The sequence below is a fragment of the Lepidothrix coronata genome, unplaced genomic scaffold, assembly GCF_001604755.1.
Source record: "Lepidothrix coronata isolate B3197 unplaced genomic scaffold, Lepidothrix_coronata-1.0 Scaffold31, whole genome shotgun sequence".
Lineage (NCBI taxonomy): Eukaryota > Metazoa > Chordata > Aves > Passeriformes > Pipridae > Lepidothrix > Lepidothrix coronata.
Window position 1 is genome coordinate 4,940,898 of NW_016690211.1, and position 24,252 is coordinate 4,965,149.

Here is a 24,252-nt window from a genome sequence, read left to right on the forward strand (position 1 = left end):
TTTCAATTCCGATTTATATGAAACAAAAGAATTAAAAAACAATTATCAGTTTAAAAATCTTTCATTTCATTCCTAGTCTTGGTTAAGAGGCAGATTTAAAAATAGTAAAATGGAAAAAGCATACCTTAGTAGCTGAATCAGCAACTCCAGTCTGGCTCAGCAGTGCTATATTTCCATCAGCTGTTACAACTTGCATTGTAAGAGCATCTTCTACTCAAATAGTGTTCGATAGGATAACACTGAGCTGTTTCAACAATCTTTTATTTTCCCCAGAGTATATTCCTTCGCTCAACTTCTGTAGCTTTTGTTTTGTATATATGTACCTTGCCATGTCATTTATTTAAAAATAATTTCTAGTCATATAAACATGTCTTTCAATTTAATATTATGGAAGAATTGTATAAAGATTATTCCAATAGCTGTTTCAGCAATAAACCTGCAATACCATTTACATATATTTCCAGAGTAATGACATCTTGCTGTCAAAAAAATCAGTCAATTTTTGAAAGTTTCTATTTTGTATGTATGTGTGTGTAAATGTGTAACTACGTATGACGTAGCAATGATTTATACAGGAATATTTTTTTACACTTATGGGTAAATAATTAATCTTGAACATTCCAAATCAAGGTAATATGCCATACTCCCAAGTTGGCTACTTTCTCAAGAAATCAAAACTTATCAACTCAATTCTACACAGCATTTATTTTCTTTTTTTTTTCTTTCTTTCCTTTTTTTTTTTTGATAGTGGAAATTATGTATAAATCATAAACAGTACAGGTTCCCCACGTCAGCAGTTGACCATTTAATTGGGTCAACTTCATGTATAGACACTGTATTTTTCGTATAAAGTTAAGATAATATGGCAGTTAACTAATATTTTTTGACTACAGAAAAGATACAAACTTTTGTAATATAAATTAATTGCCATTACAAAAAGGCAACTGTATTAAGTAATACGGTACAAAAATCTGCAACTTCTATAAATATAATGAAATGCAAGAAGTTAAATGAAATAATACATCACAGATTTTTGTATAGCGTATTTGAATAGGCAAGCTAAGATACACATGGAGCATTATACAGCAAGAAAGAATATCAAAACCCACTAAGATTTAACTTTTTATCCATACAAATGCTAGAAGTACAACTACAGGACACGACATGGAAGCAGTAAGATTACCAGCTCAGAGTGGGCAGACAAAGAAGTCTTACTGATGAGCTGTAAAGCATTAGGCAGCAGACAGAAGGTTGTCAAAACCAGCTGTTGTTGGATATTGATTGATAATGTTTTCACTCTGACGGCTGAGACACTGCAGACAGCCACAGGTCTGAGAAGCCCAGTGTGGGCACACACACATACACACACGAAGTAATTTAACAGATGGCTAAAGAACATTAAAGCACATCTTTTTTAAAAAGAAAATGTTCACTCCTTAATGAACTTGCAAGTAAAGTAGAGCCTAGTGCCCAAGTTTATTCCACCTAAATGATGAACACATTTGAAAAGATTAAAAAAAAAAAACAAAACAAAACAAACCAACAAAAACTGAAGCAATTGAGATTGGTTAGCAGAATGCAAACTGCATAGTGCTTACATATTCTACCAAGCCAGAGCATTCAACAACACTATAGACAAGGAATTATGACATGAGCTGCTATTGAATGTTTTTATCCCCTCACAAAAAGGTGAAGTTGCTTATAGACATTAAAAAGGTACACATCCATTAAGTCTATCTACAACACAAAACCACAGAAGTACTACATTCAAAGTAAAGTTAAGTGTTGGTTTTAGCCTTCAGCAGTTATGAGGTATTGTTTCAATCTGTGGTGAGGAATGATCGCTGTATTAATAAGAAAAAGCATACTCAAAATAATTCGGTAAATCAAAATCACTGCTTCTGTGCAGCTGACATTTGCCTTAAGGTCCTAGTCTAAGTGGCCACCGGCATATGCCAAAACCATATTCTCATCAATGTATTGGGCCTTTTTCATGTTAGTCATGTAGCACCTTCTAACAGTGCATATCTGGGAGATCATGACCAAAATGTAACTTGGAAACATTAAAGTTTTTTGACTAGACCGATGTTTTTTCTACTGATGGCAGAAATAAGTAAAGTTTCAAGAATGCAATATGGTTGGGCTTATTTTCATTTCCTGTAACTTTTGGTCCATAACTAAGGGAAAGAAGGGGAAAAACAGTAAAAAAATGTTATTTCACATCTTCTAACTAATGGCCAATGAAAAAGCAGTAAAAGCTGTGAATCCCCCATTTTGCCTGCCTTCTCTGGCAAGTAATTTTCCCACCTCCTCCTTACCACTTACTTGTCGTTGTCTCTTAAACAGGACAGAAATTTGGGGACCTTGTGGAAATCTGAGGACTCTGTAGCCTCTAATCTCATGTAAGCTAAGAGAGAGTTTGAAATTGTAAATTAGATCCAATTCCTTCTTAAATCCAGGGAAAGGAACCTCCTTAACCCATACAAGAGAAACTGATGGGCAGATGGGTCCCGACTAAAGTGTGCAGAGAGAATTGAACCAAAGCAGGGCTACTCTGTGCTTCAAAATGAACAATTCCAGTTCTTGGTTATTTCCAAGAGTATTAGGAGTGAGACGATTGACCTGGTAGGAAAGAGAATAAAAAAACAAAGCAAGGAGACGCCCTTCAGGCTTTCTGCCTATTCTATCTCAAAATGAAACAAGGAGTTTATCAGTTTTCCCAGCTTCTTTCTGATAATAGGAACCAAGTTAAAACAGTGGGAGCAATGCAGGAAATCCAAGGAAATTGAAAAGTAAACAAAAATACCTATTAAAAACATTTTGTTTAACAAAGAGTATAACTGCAAGTAATAGAGAAATGGCTTTTATCAGCCTTTAAAAGCTGATCTTTGCTATTTTCTTATCCCCAAATAAACTAATGAGAAACTACAATAAACATTAAACAAAATATAAATGCTCAGAGTGGAAAGATATGCTGCTTAAAGCCCTGAAAAATGGCGTTATAAGTTTCAGAACACAAGCAGAATCAATGAGAAACTAATGACACATCACTACAGTTTGTATTTGCAGACACTCAAGGGTAGCTGAATGTGCAAGGCACAGCATTCAAGGTGTGCACCAGTCCAGCAACTGATCTGCACGTCCCCTGTTGTCACTGACTCAGTGACAAGCGGCCTGGCACATTTCTTTAATGAACAAAATTGGGTTATAAAGTTTTAAAAAATTCAACAAAAGGCAGCCAAAATACTGCAAATCTGGGGAAAATGTGGAAATAGAAAATGTGGACTGTGTTACTTGAACCAAAGGGGCTTTTTCTAAATGTATTACAAATGTTGTTTTCCAATGAATACTTTTTTGTCTTCTAAGTAACACTTAGCCCAGAGTAAGCTTGAAAGAACAAGACATAATCCCCTTGAAAAGAGAAGTACAAACACTGGAAGACCCTTAATTATGGTATAGATGCCTTGGTAATGTTACAATAACAGCAGTAGTCTATAAATGAGTGATAAAGGAAGCAGTCCTTATTTCAAATCACTCATACTTCTAACTAGTAATAAAGCCTCCACAGATGAACTAACAGAAATTTACCTTTCTTTTTTATGGAAAATGACTTTCAATTGGTTTATTCCTTTATCCAACTTTTGTATATTTCTAAGAAAATCATTTTACTTAGATCACCTGTTTATGTCACCTACTTTCCCCAAATACTGTTATCTGTGGACATCTGTTTGTTAATTCACTTTTCATCAAACTTCTAGCAAAATAACTGTTCTGCCTTCAGCAAGGTTATGCAGTGATTTTAAAAGAGAATTCAACTAATTTGTCAACTGTGTTTTCACTTAGTAAAACCTCAGGAATAACCTTTGCATTAACATGAAACTGCTTGCCTTTTAGGTATCCTAGGTTCTCAGTGGCTGTGCTTTTCCATACTGTGAGGTCAGTAAACAAGCTAATACAAATTAGACCCACAAATCATTTAGATATTAGTTATTTTTTAAAATCCAAGGTAACACATAGAATTCCTCCTTTACAGACTAGGTCATTTTTGTGTGCGCAAAATTCCCTATCAAGGATGATCGCAAAGCAAGAAAGAAACATGCAGTGTGCAGAAATAGTGGTAAACAAAGAGGAACTTCCTACTTCAGTAGCATAGACAACTCTACTGGAAATAGTTGTGTACCTGACTCACAGAACATTTATTTTAACAAAAGGACATTCTGCACTAACTCTGTATGAACAACATATCACAGCTCAGTCTTGATACCACACCATAATTAAACTGTGTGCAGAATGAGCAAGTACAGTGATGTCTGGAGAACCACTCCTTTCTCTTGGATTTCACATTCTTGAAGGTTCGAAGTCTCTCTCTTCTAGCAAGTTTATTAGAAGGGAGAAGCTGTCTTTTACTGCCTCCATATCATCCAAGGAGCAGGGTTTAAGAATCCAACGCTTTCCACGTGCAAGCGGCTCAAGTTCAAAATATTTTTTTATCTATTAAGGAAAAAAAAGAGACCAGTGTATTAATATTATAATGAAAACCCTCTCACATCTAAAAAAACAAACTGAAACAAACAAAAAAAACCACAAACAAATAAACAAAAAAACCCACACAACATAAAAAGATGAGGATATTAATTTTTAGAATCTTACCCACATCTGCTCTTATAATACAGGTTATGTAACATGACCTGAAAGTGTTTTCTTTAGAGGTGAGTGAACTGCTTGGAAGCTACCATTCTACCCATGCATTTAACAGCATGGGAGGTCTGAGGAAGAATTGTAGTGATTTAAGGCAAAGAGCAAAGCATATGAAACATTTACTCAAAAACATATCCAAACCAGCAAAAGTAACTAAGAAATTTTAGGTTATGTTTATATTTTAATGTTAACTCTGAGTGTTTCATTATACTCTTACTGGTAAACACTTAAGATGCAGAATTTGTCACAAGACTAACTTCACAAATCAGACATCAAAAATGTACAAATTCTAAACATTCCAGCTAAATGTGAGCTATAGCACAGCATCTCTTAGTGACATAGAGAACCCTACAAAAATAAAAATTCTTTCAAAATTGGTTAGTCTTTCTAAAATTAAACATAAAACTAGCACACTAATGTTAGTAGGATAGTAATAAATATATGTGAGACATGATGCAGTTTATTTGAAAGAGCAATAACTAGTAACATTTGTTGCACCAATTGTCAAGGCAGAAACACAGACCCACAGGAAGACTGAAAAAGGAATGATTTTAGTTTAGTAATCACTAAATATTCCAATCACTTTTCAAAATACCAAGTAAAATATCAAAACATATTTTTTAATTTTCTTAGGAGAAGATAGTAGTCTGCAGATTATACTAATCCACCGTTTACTGTTTTCATCAACATTTTAGTTTTTGAAAGTAAATAATCCAAAAGTCTACTCATGTTTGACTTGTCCACATAGACATTTAGTTTTTACATCGAAAACTATATCCATCAGAACTTACTACTGTCAATATATCAACAGAAGTATTTAGCTCTGACTTAGTCTGGACATTCTTGTTCATTGTAATTATTTGCCAAATACTCTTAATTTTCTTTTATCACAGACTGTGTCACAAATATGCAGCACAATAACAGGAGCAGTTACTCATAACATGGTAGGTAGTAGAGGCCCTAAACAGGCAACTGGAGCCACACTGTGTAAGGCTGCACGTGCAGGAGGAATAAAAAAAAGAAAAGAAAGAAAGGCTTCCAAAGTCCATACAAGCTGCAACATCTCTGTAGCTCTTGCAGTGTCTACAGTTTTGTTTATTAATGTATTCTAGTGGACGAAACCAACTGTAGTTGTATCAACTTACATAATTCAGAATTCAACCACAACCATGTGGCAGGAAGGCTTTCTTATTTTTTAGAAAGAAATTTTGACCATAGGGTTTAGTAACAAATGTCAGGAAAAAATGGGGTTTGAGATGGACCTTCTGCTTACCCAGCTGGATACAGGTGAAAAATTTTAGAATCTATTTCAATCAAAGCAGAATTATATCAATAACCTTTGAAAATGCAGTGTAGTAGTATACATTCACTTCCCCTCAAATTTTAAGACATGCATTTGAAAAGTTGAAAGAAACAGGACTTCAACAAACAGTATTTTAGTATCATCATACCTACTTTTTAGCATTGTTATTTCAGTGCCACATCAGTACCTGATACGTTGGCATGGTTATGCGCGATAAGAACCAAAATACTAATCTCTATAAGGGACGTATTGCTACGTTCCCTGTAGCTGAAATTCACCAAACTGAATTTACTCAATGGCACTGATCACAGTACTTGAGAAGCAGGGTAAGAAAGCTCTCTTGCCTGTTTCAGCAATAGCCTCCTTGACTGTCACATAAGGGGAGGAAGTAAAAGCTGCACAGAAGGATAACAAAGCAAGGTATCAGTGCAGTTAGCAGGTAGAGCAGCCCACTGGTTTTAAACTGACAAATATGGCTGAGTAATTTGAGATGTTTCAGACCCACAGCCCAGAGGATGTCCACCACACCCCCTCTACTGGAAGACTATTGCCATCAGCCCCTTGAGTTCACTGAAGTCTGTCTGCAATCTTCTTTACACAGACTCTTGAATTAAGGTTACACCAGATGAAGGATGGTCATTACATTGTAAGGACAATACTTGGGTTTAAAACTAGAAACACATGCACACAGAATTGGTGGCCATAAGCAGACTAGCATTGAGTCTTGTGCCTTTGTGGGCAAACACAATACAGGTTACCAAGGTACCCTTTAGCCAAGAAAAATGACTACAGATGTCAACAGCATCAATTTAGTGAAACAAATTTTGCAGATAAATTATTTATTTGGATGCCCAATGTTGATTAAAGTGTATTTTTTTCTATTTCTAGCTGTGTAATTGAAATGTAACTAAATCAGTGATGTGCTGTCATCATTTTCCACATCTAAAGAACAGTTCAGAGTATCTGCATAATAGGTCCTAGATGAATGCCAAAATCAAAGTGTTTGTTAACCAGTGGCTTTTGAAATGGGAAGTTTTGATACTGGCATAAAAACACAACTGCTTATATTCACAGAAGTAACAGCTTCATACCTTCCACAGAGAAAAAAAAGGATTTCTAGATGACTCATGTCTAACACAAATCAAGAAAAATAACATTAATTGGTTTACAAATAATAAATAACTAAACCAGAAATAGCACGGAACTGATTTTCCACAACCCAAGGGACACTTTGTGGTATGTTACCATATTTCCTCATTTAAACTTCACACCACAAAGGAGTTTGCTAAACCCTAGGGTTTTGCAAGTGAGCTCTATGAACTTTGAAACTTCCAGAAAGAAGTTTTCAGGAACAAATATTTTCCAATTTACTATAACTTCTCCCCCTCTCAACTCAGAAGAAGTCATTCACTTTTTAGAACAATTCTTTTTTTTAGACTTAACTAAAGAACCATTTTTTTACACACAACAGATGAAACAACTACACGAAAACAGACTGGCACAGATGCCCAACACTTTTTATACAGCTGAGTTTTCCACTGGAATGCTCTCAGCTTTCCATCCATGTTTGTTTCTCTAGTTGCTTTCTGCCTTGATGACCATCATTCACATTCATTGCCTGCAGATTTCCTAAGAGGATGTAAACTAATCACCAAAGTATCCAAAGGAAGCTGAAATTCTCTGAATATTCACTCACGTAGGTAGCTCTTGCATCAACAGTTACTATTTTACAGCTCCCTTCAGTCAAACTACTACAAAAGGGGTGAGTTCCTCAGAGAAGCTCTTCTGCCTTCCCCTCTGCATGAACAGTGAAAAGCTTTCTGCCTGTTCATGGATGCTGGAGCAAAGTACTTCAGAAGTCTGACACATTAGATGTGCATTTATATACTGGCTTTACATTTTCAAGAGTTTATTTTGAGAATGCTAAATTTTTAAGATAATCTTGGAGGAAAACATAATCAATTAAATCTACATAATTTTAAGACTTCTTTACTACAATTTTACAGGATCTCACTGTATGTCTTGACTCCACATGGGGGCCTTGTTTTATAGAGAAGCTGACAATGTATTTACACCACATTCTGAAGTCAATAAAATCTAACAATACATGTTTGAAATTCCCAGTCTTCCAGTACTCCACCTTCTAAGTCCTATTCTGCTGGCATAATACATTACACATATGGTTATCAAATGTTGCTTAACCTCCATGCTAGAAAAGTCAAGACACAATAAAAGGATTGGTGCCCAGAACCTCAGCTGGTGTAAATTATCATAGCAGCAGGGAACTGATGTTACTAAACCGATATACGTAAGCTGAGTAACCAGGCCCTGCTGAAACCTCTTCTATGTTCTATTACTGAAACTCATCATCTAGTCAGTTCACCACACATATGAACATAAGATCTACAGGAAAACTTAGATACTTTATTATATGAAAACCAAGTAATTTCTACAATTCAACATGAAAAAAAAAAGATGATTGAAAGTATTATTTTTCATTCAAATTCAAAATTTTACTACCAAATTTCATCAACACAAATCGGCTTCCTGCCCACTGGGACTAATCTGTTCCAAACAAATACAAAATTCAGATAGATACTTACATTACCAGGCTGGTAACTGGAGAACTTAATGGATGAAATATTTCTTCACTCATTGCTGTTTACTGAACAATTTAGTGGGGATAAAAAAGTGTAACAAAATGTATATCATATCCACTCAAAGGCTTGGTCTCATCAGTGCCTCAACTACTCTGAATTTTTGAAAGACTTTTTCAGGACTAACCAAGTATTACTGCAAGAGGGTGACTGGTGAGGGGTATGAACTAATATAATCTAACTTGCTGAATCCATGTATTAACTGCAAGAAATGGTTCATTCATCTATCCCTAATCTGCATGGACAAGAAATGAAGTAATAATGGGAGATCAGGGTTCCCTATACCCACACTGTGGAAGTTTCACTGAGCTGTGATCCTGAGATTACCTTTTCAGACATCATAAAAATCTGCCTTTTGGAGCAACTGTTTAGAAGATGCAGGAAAGAGAGCCAATTTTGATTGCCACTCCATGAACAACAGACAATTCATGTGTAAATTCAATGTCTTTGGAGAAGAGAAGCCGAAAGTCCGTCACATAGCATTAAGTTTTAAAAAGGGAAACTACATAAAATGAGGAACTTAAAGAAAATTAACTGGGCAGCTAAAAAGGTAAAATGTTTGCAGGTGGCATAGAAAAAAATACCATAATTAGAGGCTCAGAGTATATTTATACTGTTACAGAAGACTTTAAAATAAACAGAAAAGCTTTGAACAGTTGCAGTAAGGAAAAGGATGGCATTAGAGGCAAAAGAAGTCATGTCTAAAAGAAGAAAACAGAAAAAAAAAAAAAGGAAATTCTGGCAAATTAAATAGAAACCACAAATGTTGACCTAGTAACCACGGAGTAGAACTCATTGCTTAAATCACCACTGATGCTAAAAAGTAAACTGAAATCCACTCTAGTTTATGTTAGTGTGCTGGACTGCAAACTGCACAGCCTCTTGAGCTGCTACGTGTACTTTTCTGCTGGTCTTCTTAGTGATTTATAAGATTGTGTGGAGTGGATTGATAGCCACTTAATCTTAAATCAACTAGCTCAATCCACTGTCACTCAGGAGTTAACACTTTCATGCTTTTCCCTAAAAATCTGCTAGAAGTTCCTCATCTGACACCCCACTTGGTGGAAAAGGACCTCCTGTCTGACCAGAGCAGCTGCTGTAACGTGTACAATTGTTAGCCAAAGTCTCATAACATTTATTCCTCCTACAGAGACACTTCACATCATCCTGAAAAGATACTTCACGTGGGTCTGCTTGTATGCTGCTTCGTAACAGTGATCTCATCCATATCTAGAGGGATCCTTGTAATGCACCTATGCATCATAAACACTCCCAAAGCACCTGTACCTCATAGTTATTGATTCCATACAGGATATCTGTTACACAACAGGGAGGGGAATGAAAGTGCCCAGATGATGGGATGGTGATATGCCATGGTCTGGAGCAACCTAGCCACAGAGCTATTTCCAGGTGTGCTAGTTGAGGTCAAACACCACTATCAGCCATAGAAATGCCCTGACATTTTAGTTCTTTGAAGATCCATATTTCACTGCTCACTGAATTCCATGTGCCAAAGCCTGTATCTACAATGCTAAAAATTTGGGATGGATCCATTAAGTATATATTATGATAATGAGAATTATTTGAGTTGCTTTTTTTTTTTTTAATTTTAAAATATGACCTGCAGAAGTAAAATCAAAAGAAAAATCAAGTCTGCGTTCTTCAGCATTTCTGAATGATGCCAGCAATTTCTCTAGACAAGATTTCAAAGCCATCAGAAGCCATTTAGTACAATGCCTCACAAGGACTGGTGAATGCTTTACAAATTAGTGTTCTCGTTTGTACAGCTTTCCAATGTTTTTTTTAAAATTTTTTTAGATTTTGAGTTTTATAAAAGCACATCCAACTGAGCTTTGTACTTAGCTTTGTAAGAGACCTGGATGATATTTTTGGCTCCTAAGTCTTTACAAAGAGGAACACAGTCACTTATAATAATGTACACGGTGCTTTGTGCACTTTTTCATCTTCAGAGGTCACAAGCCACAACACTTTTCACATTGCAAGTGATTGCTGAAAGAAATGTATTTTAAAGAAGATAACTAACTATTCAGAATGAAGAAATAGGATGCCTGGCAAATCAGTATAGCCACACTACTCCAAACAGAGAGCACACAGTTCTGGCAAATACAAATGTGAGATAAGAAAAGAGGGAGTGAGCTAGAGAGTGGGAAGATTTTTAAAATCAATAAGTATTTTGTTTTTACAGATACACAGAGTCATGCTATTATGGGTCTGGGATGATGGATGACAGTGGGATAATAAGATGGATGAGAGTGAGGATAGGCACTTCTGAGGTTGCAGAAGTGCCACTGAGATATGTATGTGGATGGAAGCAAAGATGGGCTTTGAGAAACTACTAGAGTCTATCAGTTCTTTGCACAAGTCTTTACCACAAAACAAGGTACTACAGTGCATTAGTTTTTTGGTTACATTCTGTTCGTTTGTTCAAAAGAAATAGCAAATCTCATGTAGCTGCCAAAAACATATACCTATATACTCAGCCTTTCATGTCTTATTCACTGACGATATTCTGTTTATATAAGCATGTGTTTTTCCTACAATTGAAGACATAGAAATAACATGAGAACAGCAGCAGCATATCTATACAGAGAAAACCAGACTTTCAGATGAAGATTCATACAACCAGCACTGCACTGGAAAAACAAGTCAAGGGTTCACAATTATCCGAGTGAAACAGCATCTCTTCTTGAGTGACAAGTGAAACAATGAGAACAGAGAAGCAGGTACTGTACAAAAATGCATCCAATGAAAGCACAGTAAAATATTTTTCTTTATTATCTACAGCTCTAATTCTTTATCTTATTCCAAAGAATTAATCAGAAGTGAAAATCAGACATCATATTCTTTAAGTTACTGTTCCTATTGCTTTCTTTCTTACCCATTATGTTTTATTAAGTACTTTGGGATGCCACAGATACTGTCTGACAGTTACATATTTAAAGTGTTAGAATATAAAATCCTAAAGAGTAATGCTGAAAATTAGCCTTGGTTAAAGATAGCTATTTGGAGGACATCTAATATTCACATATTTTTTTCCTCCACATACTGCAGAGACACAAAAATGCCAATTTATTGCATGTGAAGACAATTTGCTATGTAAGTGTATTTATTCTTAGCACATCCAAATGTGTTCTTAATCTATATAAAAAGTGACTGATTGAATATAAGATCCATTTTAACTTAGAATAACATGTTTAAATGACTATCATTGCCCTAATCTGTTAACAAAAAACATAGAATGGAACAGATCCAAAGATAATTTTACAAGAAACCTACTAAAAGCTTTTGCTATACCACCAATCTCCTCTCTACTGTCTCACTCAGGTTTGTTTTTGTTACATCTTCAGGTAAATAGCTGGAGATGTAAGGAATACAAGTAACTAGTAGAAACTCAACAGTCAAGAGCTTTAAAAAGAAATCTTTCAAGGCCTTCCAGAATTTTCGTAGTATCATTTTTTTTAATAGTCTGCAGATACTCATGGTTTACTTCAGAATATAACACTACTGACAGAGTATGTTGATTTCAGCAGCAAAATATGCTAGCTTTAACTATAGATTGTGGCTTTAACTAGCAACAAAACCTGAGACAAAAGTATACAAGTGCTGAGATTTTACCCTCCCCAACCCAAAAAAGTTTACCTGTGATGTAGAATGTCAAAATAACCTTTTCAATAATGAGAAGTCCAAAGATCAATCGTTATTATGACATCCTTTCTGCAAATACCATGCTTTCTGTTCAGATAAACAGTATTTTCTAGAGAGGTGCATGTGTGATGATTCATTTGCATGTCTGAACATGTATATAAATCTAGCACTTGAATAAATAACATCTGTATACTTTGCCCACGTCTGCAAAGAAACAAAACACTGTACAGACATGTATTCTTGTATCAACAGCACAGAACAGGATTTCTAAGGGGTTTTGTGGTTGGTTCCCCACATTCATGCTGCCGACACTGTTCCAATTTAAAAGCCAGTATGAACACAAAAGAAAAACCATTCAGCAACAGCTGTGGTTCTACAAGATGTGTGCTCCCATGAGCAGATCAGACGGGAGTCATGCCTATTTCTCTTGTTCCTTACCAGGTACAGAGCACAGTGTACAAATGGAGGATGGTTTGAACCTCCCTTTAGGTCTTTTGCCGAAGGGAGTATTATTCATTATGCAAAATCCACACAGCGGAAATGGAAGCTCAGAACTAACTGCAATTAACCACTTCCTGTTCAAAAGCAGAAACTGCAATAAATACATTTTTGAAAAAGTTAACATAAAATATTGGTAAAGCAAAAAGTGTTCCCAGAGACTAGAGAAGCTATTCACTTTAGGTGAATTTAGGTTTTCCTTTGTACACTACAACTATGGAGTACCTTTACAGTGTCATTGAAAAGCCAGATTATTTCTGAAGAAAAGGACCTGCAGGCAAGTGCTATGTCCTAGTAATGCCCCAATTATCATGACTGTATCAGTGAAAAACAAAAGCAGATATTTGGCAAGTGATTCCTGCAGAAAGGGAAACCCAGCTTCTGCAAGGTGCCAGGCAGCTCCTTCCCTCTATCTCTGCATCTGACTCGCAGTTTTACCAACACTATTACACCTAGAGTAAGCATCTCACTGAAAAGGAAATCATATAGAGAAAATATATAGCTGACATCAACTTTTTATGAGGACAAGAAGCTTAAAAGCAGTTGACTAAAATACCTTAATGCAACAGATTTTTCTAAGCACTCTCCACTCAAAGTATAACCTACCTATTCAAATTTGTTGTCTAATGAAGGTAAAATCACCTCTTTAAAATCTGGGGTTCTGGTGCTCAAGGTAAGTCATAATTCTGCACATTTGCAATTGCTAATTGAGTCTTCTTTACACTAGAAATCACCATATGCTGTTTGCTGACCACTAGTGACAAGTTGAAAGGTTATAATCACTAGCTTTTGCAGAACATACTCGAAATTTGCACCATTTTACCACTTCTTGATAATCAACTATTATACATGACTATAGCTAAAAAGACCTTAACTAAATACTCTTTACCAGGCTAGGAAAGGTTCTACATATGGAAGTTAATGAGTTTAAGTTTGAAACTCACATACAAGAAACAACCAATTCCCTTGTCTGAAACACAGGCTTGTAAAACCCTCAGTTACGTGTAAAATGGTCTGCTACACATGAGTAAGATGATGTTTAAATTACTTATTTGATTAGATGCATTCACAGTGAAAGTGATTCTTTTAAAGCATTGTTTTTAAACTTGATGCAAGTGAACTGTGCAGGATCTAGTTCTATATCATCACAGCCTGTGCAACCCAAAGTAGTACAAAGGCAATAAAACAACAAATAGAATATCTTTCAGCCATAAGCACCAAAAATAAATCTGAGTTGTGATTTTTCTACAGTCTGAAAGTAGCACTGTATCATGGCATTATACCTGACACTTCCAGTTATAATTTAGCACTGTTATTCTGTTATGCCTATTATGCAACAGTTGGCATGAGAACGGTGTAATTAGCAACAGGTTATTGAATATTCCTCAATCTCCAACTCAGGAATGCAGTTTTCTTCTTTACAGTGGTCCAGATTTCAAAGAAAAAGAAACATTTGCAAGGAAGCCATGGATGTGAATTGATATAAAAAAAGCCCAAAGCTAAAAATAGGTTCTTCAGTAACATTTTAGATTTGAATGTTTAGCATGGTCTTATAAATACAGACAGATAGATCATGCCAGAGTTACTGAACAGACCAGAATTTGCAAAGTAATGTTTTATGTCTGCTTCCATAACTGGAAAATGGTTCTATTGTTTTATAGTGAATCAGTGTACTAGCAGTATATTGCTAATAATTCACAGATGCTTTAGTGACTTATAACAGGAAAGGTTTACTTGTTAAGAACTAAAATTCAAAATCTTACTAATGTGACATTTCCAACTGTCTTCTCAAAAAAGAAGTCACGTCCTTACAAGATTAAGCACTAACAATAGTTTTTCAAAAAATTAATACTACAAAGTGTTTTATACATTGCTCCAAAAAAGCTGGAAAACATGCCTTGTTGCCTACTGCAAAACTGTTTTGGAGATGAATCAAATTCTCAGACTTTGAATAAATAAGTATTTGCACATTGTACAGCGGTTTACTGAACATGCAGTGAAGAGTGCCACCAGCCACACTGTTTTATAGTCCAGTTGTAGACAGATTGATAGAAAGGACAGTATCATCATCATGTCAGTCAGACCACAGGCAGTGCAGCAGGAATTGGAGAGGGGAAGTATGGAGAGGTGAGACGAGATCAGCCATACAAAATAGCTTTAGATTACTTACAAGCAATAAAACATTCTGCTTCTAAAGATGTCTAACTCATCACTGCAGAAGTTACTTCATATAAAAAAAATTCCAGTCCAGCTGGTAGTGTATCAGCTTGATGTTTGCCAACTGGAAAGCACAATTCTGCAAAAGGACTTGACAGAGTTTGAAGCAGAGTATATTGAAAAGTGGACAATGCTCAGAAAAATCAAGATGAAAAAGTAACATTTGTCACAGGAAACAAAAAAATGGTTCATTTGTTCCCTTGATAAGAGTTGAAATGTATTAACAGGATCTGTCAGTAAAAATAAAGTATAAATGCAATCAATTGGGTTTAGATTAAAGACAAATGCAGGACAAACAAGTACAACTGGATCCTATAAAAAAAATCCACTGGCTGGTGGTCTGATTAGATCTTCAGCTATTCTTGTAGGAGGGGAGAGAGCAGTTCTGCTCATTTTATAGAAAGCACATGCAAAGACCATAATGCCTCTAGTATGATTCGTATACTCCATCTTTAATTAAAAGTTAACATATGTCAATTTTGTGAATTTTCTGAATTTTACCATAAATGCTAGACAAAACACTAAGTTCTTCCCCTTTTCGCCTTGTTTGTATTCATGGATACAGTATATACAGAGAGAAAGCCAATGGAACTACATTTGAAGTCATATTGTTCTACTAATATAGCCTGGACACTCACAGGTCATATATAAACCCATCCTTACTTCTGTGAACACACTCAGTCATTTACTTTGCACAGTGAATTTTCTGACCTAAAGGGTAAACATGAACTGTTCGATTATTTGTTTTTCATTATCCACAGTATATGATTGATCAGCTAAGTCATTTGGTTTGCCTTCTTCACTGGACAACATTTTAAAGCATGCCACTAACAGACAGATAACCCAATAAACAATACCACTTGTGTTTGTGCACAAATACCCCGGATAACATGCAGCTTCTCATTCTTTATCTTCCTTTCACCACAAACATTCAGAGATAGTAAGTTCACTTTGAGTTATGCAATCAATTCATGCTTGATACAACAATATAGGAAAGATACGGGATTGCACTTTAGCTATCAACTACACATTAGTCTACAAGCAAGAACATCTCAGCTTGTATCATATACAAAGGTAAAGTGACATTATCATTAAAATGGCTGCACAAAAATGCACAGCTGAAGCAAAAGGAGAAATACAATGTCTTCTTAACGTCCTACCCAATACTGTTATGCCTCGTTAAGCACTTCCAACGTCTTGATGGGCTACAAAGAAGTAAAAACACTTGGTCAAGAATTTCCTTTTAAAGAACAGTCCATTTACCTACAACCAGTACCAATCTGCAAAGATACATATACAACCAGTGCAACAGAAACCCATTTCACAGGAAAAAACACCCAAACATTTATGGTCTTACACTTTGATATTGGCACATATCTGCCACTTACACTTTGCAAGACATTGTGATACCACAGCAATACAGACCACGCTCTATCTGATACAGACAAATCCGGAACATTTTGAACCTAGCTTGTACTTAAAGCTGAGGATATTCAGAAGCAAGAAACTGCAAGGAGAAAAATTAGTAGAGAGACATCAAAAAGGACAAAAATAATCCCTTTGTCTACAATTGCTAGCATTAATATATTTTATGACCATGATCCAGGCCATCTTCCTGCAGAAGGAAGCTTGTGCAAAGAAGTGGAGGTCAAGCCTAGAGTGATGCGGTTCACTGAATGACCAAACAGAGGTTTACATATTTGCTTTATGGCTGCTGGCACTGGTTTTGGCCTAGAAGCCTCTAATGAACAAAGAGAGCTCTGATCCTTTCTGGAGCCATTCATACATGATTAAGATCCAACAATACAGCACTTTGATCAACTGAGCTACAGAAAGATTGGATGTTTCCTGAAGGAGTCATTTCGGGTGAAAAGGGAGGAGAAGAAAAGAAAAAGAAAATTTTCCTGATCAGGTCAAACTTACTGAGACAGCGCTCTTCTCACATCTGACACGCATTGTACTCTCTTGAGAGTTTTGAAGCTTTGGAAAGATGACAGATGACTGAGGTATGGAAAAGAGGAATGAACTGTGGTATCACTGTATCAAACTCAAAGAATAAATTTAACTTTTTGAAGATGGAATAAGATTCATTTTCAAGAGAAGGCAACTGAGTTAGCTTATGCAAGGCATATTGCAACAAAGAAGGACATACAAATGTACAACCTTTACAGCAAATTGAATAGCATCTTTCATAGATATGTTTGAAAAGCTTGCAGCACTATAGTAAAAAATACATACTTCTTCATTCTGATGCAGTTGAAAGCAGCAGGAGATACACGGGTAAGTCTATAAAAAAATCCCAGAGAATGAACACCTGGTTCCTTGAAAGTAATCTTTCTATCTTTACACCAATATACTTCACATAACCAAGAGAATTAAAGGCCTGTTTGAAGTTAGAAGAGCATGTTCATGACACACCACTTGCAAGAGTATTTACTTTTTTTCAGCAGACATAAGTATTAAGCACAGGTGATGGATTCAGATCCACAGGAATGAATAGAGGTTGGAATGTCTAGACAACCAGGAAAGCATAACACAGGTGTGACAACTGCTTGACTATCACATTTCAACATTTTCAGTATAAACTAAGTAACTTTCATCATCTGTTGATATAAAAGCAGAAGAGGGGAAACATATTTGGCTTTGTCTACTATGAATATCTACTCCTAATAATTTATTTTGGAAGCTACTTCTCCTTTTCATATTTGAGTTGGATGCTTCCATGTCCACCTGGGGATGGCTCAGCTCTCTGGCTATCCAATACAACAGTTCTCAGTTCGGAAAACAATTTAAATTATTTGTCACTGGTTTAGTGAGATTGCTCATACTTGAATGCTTATGTGCTGACCTACTGGAAAGCAGGTGATTTTTGGCTCAAAAGAAAATCTTCATATTTGAAATTTAAACTCTAACATTTTAAATTCTTTGGCAATGTATGTGTACCATAATTCCTCATGTACAAAACACGCAAAACACGTTATCTTTCCTCGGACGATTTTTGAAAACCAACAATGTAGAGCTGCACTGACAGCCAACTATCAAGAACAGGAAAGCTGAGGTGAAATCAAAGGGAATCAACAAGATGGTAACCCCAAAAGTAAAATCTGTTGTCACTATTTCTCATTAAAGAAGGATTTCCCACCAGTCTTGTACCATAACAGAGAATCCTTCCCTTTATAAGCTACTCTGCATTATAGTGCTATAATGTCAAGTGCATATTAAAAAAATCTTGAACTACTGTGTGTCTGTACACAAGCAAGGCAACTAAAAAGTTATCTACTTCTTAAAGCAGTACCACCAAAAAAAATGTGGAAGAAGCATTTTGCATCTCCAGGAGATTTAGGAGTTGAAGTTATAGAAAGGGAAGTTTCATTTTTCCCATCACACATCTGCAGTATAACAGCAGACAGCTTATCAGTATAATCTTCAATAATTAATGTTTGATTACTCTTGTCATAATTTCTTATGCTTCACAAAATATAATCTCTAATTAACAATTTAATTTTAATCAAATAATTAAAAATTTATTAGAACACATTTGCTATTACAAATCCATGAAATGGAGACAATTTAACAAATCCATTAGACAAGTACAAATACAGTTTTTGGAACTATAGAACTGCAGACAAGAAATCAGTCCCTTTTCAAAAACCAACAGCGGGTCATTCCCCAGGACTGATCTGTGAAGTAGCAGAGGAGCAGGAGTCTGGACAGCAGCACTCTCCAATGACATTTACAAAGCTGCAGTTCATTAATATTACTGCCAAGAGTAGAACCTGGTCTGACAGATCAAAACAACTTATTGACCCTATTTAGAATTAACAACAAGGCATACATTTTAATGGCAACTAAGCAGTTAAGCCAGTTGCTAATCACCACCAACCTGCAACTGGGCACAGCAACACCCGTGCTTTCGAAACTTCCTACAGCCATACACAACTGAGATGTTTGACAGCACTACTGTGACTGCTCTTCTTCACCTTTAGGAGTTTTCCACTTTTCAGAGTTGTCTGTACTGCAAAAGTATCCCATATGTAATCGTGTGACAATTTTTACTATTTTCATTATATTCTGTGTCTTGGACACTCTGTTTTGTTCTTTTCTAGTGACAGAGGAACTGATTTTTTGGCACTAGCTTACAAACAAAAAAAATGCACTAGCTTAAAGGTTATTATAACAGATTATGATAATTAAATTGCATACAGAGTACTGATGTACTCCAGCTGTATAGTTATGCCCAGCTTCTTGAACAGGCTTTCCCAGAAAGCTCTACAACTTCCTTCCTGATTTAAGTTCAAAGTAAAAGACATAGCAAACTTTTGACTGAACTTGTCTAAACTACATGTGGAAGGTAGAGCTTTCACTTGGAGGGCTGCCAGCCCACCTTTGGCTCCCAGCAACAACCAAATATACAGCTGCACCTAGGTTCAAGGATGAGAATTTGGCATACTGGCAGCAGTCAAATAGAAAAAAGTTTATTCCCAGACTCCATGGGTAAAGGATCACCCTCTTTGCTTTGACTGGCCATCTGGAATAAGGGAGGCAAATTTTCCTTGCATTTACTAGCCATGAGCAAAGTCTGCTTCACTTGCTATTCAAACTTCACTGTAGCAACAGAATGGTCCATGTGATTCAGGGACAAAGGTGAATTCTGCAGGACTGATGCCCTCCACAAATGCTGGAGTCACAAATGGTGACTAGAGCTCCAGATGTGGGCTAACATTGAAATCAAGTTAAGCTTGCTCAGCAGAAATGGAAGAGAGCTAAGGAGACTACACAGTTGTGAGGTTTTTTGTTTGGATTTTTTTTTAACATTTTCTTCTTCCATAATTCAGCTCAAAAGAGAAACCATGAAGGTAGGAATGGGTAAAGAAATGGTGAAGGATATAGGCAACAGACAGTAAAAGATAGACATGTTCCATTAGAAAATGAGGGAAACATACAGAACTCAAAGCAGAAAGTTCAGATCATGATTAGTTTCACATTAATTTTATTTACTGGAAATTGCAAGAGGTCAATACGAGGCATTATTGTACGAGACCTCCATCTCCATTACAGCTAATCATATATTTCCAGTATTTCCTATTCATTTCAGAAGTCAGCTGAGATCTCTCAATCCATAAAACCCATATTTTGGGTCATAATTCAGGGTTTAATAAAATGTATTTTGCAAATAGTACTGAGATGTTAAAGGAATACCACACTACTCCCTGTCTTTCAGACCCAACCTGAAAAAGCTTCAATGTAAGCAGAATTTTATGATTCATACTCATTCATTAATGCAAGTACCAACTGCAAACCACTTTTTTATACATGCTAGTTCAACTATACCACTGCCAAATACAAGTCATCATCATGACATTCCCTGAAAGCATGGCTAATAAAACAATATGGTAACATTTACCCTCCTCATACCTAGTTACAGGATCTAATATTCAGTTAACAGAGTATCTACAATTCTATAGATAATCATATATATAATATAGAGAGAGAAGGTAAGGCGTTCAAACCATGTCTTCAATAAAATTAAAATTCTAATCTTAGATTTTTTTTTCTTTTTGTAAACACATAACCCTTGAGCATTTTGAGTTCAGCAAATTTTGTTTGTTTAGTGCTATATCACTTTCTTTCATTCTAAGGATGCATCTACTTTAGGCATCACTTAAGCAGGCATAAAGAAACTCTAGATTAACACAAAATATGATAGGGATACCAGCTCTCTTTCTCAAAAAGGACTGTTGGGTTCTCGAGGACTTTTGTGCAAGAATACCACATGATGTTGGAGATGCTAATGAAGAAAATGTCATCTATCCCTGTGAGCTAAGTAAGTATTATTTTCCCAGTTTTTCAGATTAAATGCAGAAAGGAAGGATTAAAATTCTCAGAAAAAACTCAGGTAGGGTATTTCATCAAGTGTTTGATTACAAATTTTGAGCAGTCCCACTCAGGTGGGTAAATCCTTCACTTCTGACTTGCAAGCAACTTTTTCCAATTCTTCCCACCCACCTCCATCCCAAGTATGTTGGAATAAGCTCAGCCAGGTAGTGGTTAGCCAGAAGAAAAACAACACTTCTTTTTAGGAACTGACACCAGCTCAGACTTGTTCTTTTCTGAGTCTGTGCCTTGGAGAAGATCAGGAAACTTGTCATTTCTACACAGAAACTGCCTCCTAAAATAGATTCACTTACAAACAGGCTCTGGCAGCACCTGGATTTGGCACATCTTGTAACCCTGGAAAGGGAATCAGACTGGTGAGTTTGTAAGGAGCTGTGACATGTTTCTGGTTTTCCTTAGAACTCCTTCTCTTTTTGAAAAACATAGGGAATTATCAGTACTTATCGTCTAACTATTCAGTAAATTCCTTACAGAGGAGTGAATATATCCAAATTCTCAGTCAATTAGCTAGTCAAAAGTTAGACTGCCAAGCAGGTTAAAGCAGAAAAAGGTGTAGACGGTTGGTTTGCTCTGACAACAAAGGTAACCCATCTCTCTTTAGATCATAGAATCACAGACCCATAGAATGGCCTGGGCTGGAAAGGACCTTAAAGATCAGCTAATTCCAACAGCCCTGGCAAGGGCAGGGTTGCCACCCACTAGACCAGATTGTTCAGAGCCCCATTCAACCTCGCTTTGAACACCTGCGGGTCATCCACAACTTCTCTAATCAACCTGTTCCAATGCCTCACAGTAAAGGATTTCTTCCTAATACCTAATATAAATCTACTCTCAGTTAAAAGTCATTCCCCCTTGTCTTGTCATTACATGACCTTTTAAATAGGCACCGCCCATCTTTCTTGTAGGCTCCATTCAGGTACTGGAAGATCACACTTTGGTGACCCCAAAGACTTCTCTTTTTGAGGCTTAACAAACCCAATTCTCTCAATCTTCCTCAGAGGAGAAGTGATCCATCTCTAATCATCTTGGTGGCCTCCTCTGGACCCTCTCCAACAGGTCAATGCCGTTCCTGTGCTGGGGACCCCAGAGCTGCAGCACTCCAGGTGGGTCTCATCAGAAAAGGGAAGGGACAGAATCACCTCCCTCAACCTTCTGGCCACGCTGCTTTTGATGTAGCCCCAGGGCAGGATTGGCTTTCTGGGCTGCAAGTGTACATTCCTGGGCCTCTTATCCACCAGCACACCGAAGTCTTTCTTGGCAGCGCTGCTCTTGATCTGTTCATTCCTCAGTCTGTGTTGATACTAGGGTTGCTGCAACCCAGGTGCAGAACCTTGCACTTGGTCTTGTTAAACCTTGTGAGATTCCCATAGGTCCATTTCTCCAGCTTGTTCAGATCAAATGTTCAGAAGCAGTAAATTATGATTTAGATGCATGAAAAAAATAGGATTTTTTACTAACCTCTCTCCCAGTATCTACCAGTATAATGAATTATAAATCGTAAATACAGTAATCCCTTTTATCTGTGTCTCTCAACCTTTTCATGTAACTGTGATATGTCCATATAAAGTATTTGGGATTTTTTTCCTTCAGGTAAGTTTGAACATGAAATTCAGTGGGTTTAAAATTGAGTAAAACCCAGTTTATACAAACCATGTTTTGTTAGCAAATATATATCTTATTTTTATGGGTAAATTTATGCATAAAGAATTGCAGTATGTTGAAAAAAATTTTGCCATTTCCCCATGTTTATATCTATATTAGGAGTTCCAGTGTTATGTATATGTCATATCTATAGTTGTTCAACGTATCTATAGTTGAGACTTCTGCTTGGCATGAAGCCAAGGAGACAAGATTCTAAAGCCCATTAACAATGTATCATGATTGAGAATTAAAGAATCCTGTGGAATCATAAACTGTCTAGAAAGAAAATTAGAAAAATAATAAAATTTGATCAAAGGGTTAATATATTTTTATTAATGCCTGGAAGCAGACTAGTAATAGACCATTTAAATGTGTACAGCAATATAACTGTCTTATGTCAGATGCATACTGGTGAAAAAGTCTGCAGACAGTAGAGTACTTATACTCTAGACACTAGAGTAATAATAATAAAAAAACCCCAACCAACCAACCAACCAACCAACCAAAAAAAAAACCAGACCAAAACTAAACAAAACAAAAAACCAACTAAGCAAAAAATCCCACAAAATAAAAACCAAACAAAACCCCCCAAACAAACAAACAAAATAAACCCCACCCAAAAACCTGACTAGACTTCAATAGCTCTCATCTGTATTTATCAAGCTGATATTCTCTGGAATGTGGAGACTTTTCTAAAGGACTCAAAACATTACCAAATGTTTTCAGGTTATCAATGTCAATAATTACATAGCAAGCACTGTTGGGAAACTACATTCCCACATTAAAATCCCAGTCTAAAAAGCTCAAAACATAACTACCCCCACCAAACTCTGTCTAAACAAGGTAAAAATAGCTGTTCCATACACAGAAAATTTGCACAGGCTAGAAGATGAATGCTGCAAGGTAGAACTATGTCTCTGTCAGTGGCTGAAAAAGCAATATTTTGAAGTATGTCTGGCCGATTAGTCAAGAATGTCATAGCAAGTCTAAGCAATAAAATTACTACTTTTTTCATAATAGAATATAAAACGAGTATAGAATATTTTGTAAGTTAGATTTTATATTTCCTCAAACACTCGAGTCCTGAGAAGCCAGATTTTATGGTTTCAGAAAGTTTCGTGCTTATATATCAAAATGACTGTATTTAAAAAAACAAGGATGTTTAAGAAGTTCCAGGCTCTTTTTCTGGCTTTCCCATTTAAGTTCAGTGACATCACAAAGCTACTATTAATTCATTTTAGCTACTAACACATTTGAGAAGTTTGTGGATGTGGAGTTTATGAACACAACTGAAGATTCTCCAAGTAAATACAAACAGAAAGTCAGAATTTAGCTGGCTACAGAAGCATTAATGGTAAGCTTTTGTTGTCTTCCTCCCTCACCAATATGGTCTTACTGTTTACTTGTTATTTATATATATTTATACAAAATTTAAAGATAGAAAGGAAAAACTTCAAAGAAAAAGGATAAAATAAACATGGCCTGTTTATCCCTCTTCATTCCTTCCCCTCTCCCCCTCAATCAAGTGCCTTTCCTGTGCTTACCTTGTTCTGATCTTTCAAATCCACCCAACTGGACAAGAACCATCTGCTGCAGCACCACAGCCCACAAGGCCAGGAATAGCATGGAGAACCATAGCATCACTTAGCCAACAGGCTGTTTTCTCACGACTACTGA

At 36.2% G+C, this 24,252-nt stretch overlaps 1 protein-coding gene and 1 long non-coding RNA gene across 6 annotated transcripts in view; one reads left to right on the forward strand and one right to left on the reverse strand.

Annotated features, from left to right (window-relative positions):
* Positions 1–686: 686 nt before the first annotated feature.
* ARL15 (ADP ribosylation factor like GTPase 15) overlaps positions 687–24,252 on the reverse strand; it is a 223,438-nt gene continuing 199,872 nt past the window's right edge. For 3 of the 4 annotated variants that reach the window (XM_017811132.1, XM_017811128.1, XM_017811130.1), the window contains one exon: positions 687–4,491. In XM_017811132.1, coding sequence (XP_017666621.1) covers positions 4,339–4,491 — 153 coding nt within the window. In that variant the 3' untranslated portion in view covers positions 687–4,338. The remainder of the gene's footprint in view (positions 4,492–24,252) is intronic. The other variant, XM_017811129.1, reaches the window with a different exon arrangement.
* LOC108495454 lies at positions 9,992–12,888 on the forward strand. Of its 2 annotated transcripts, XR_001874129.1 has the most exons (4): positions 9,992–10,068; positions 11,202–11,402; positions 11,731–11,775; positions 12,766–12,888. It is a non-coding gene; the product is annotated as an uncharacterized LOC108495454 (long non-coding RNA). The 2 variants fall into 2 exon arrangements; XR_001874130.1 differs by lacking the exon at positions 11,731–11,775.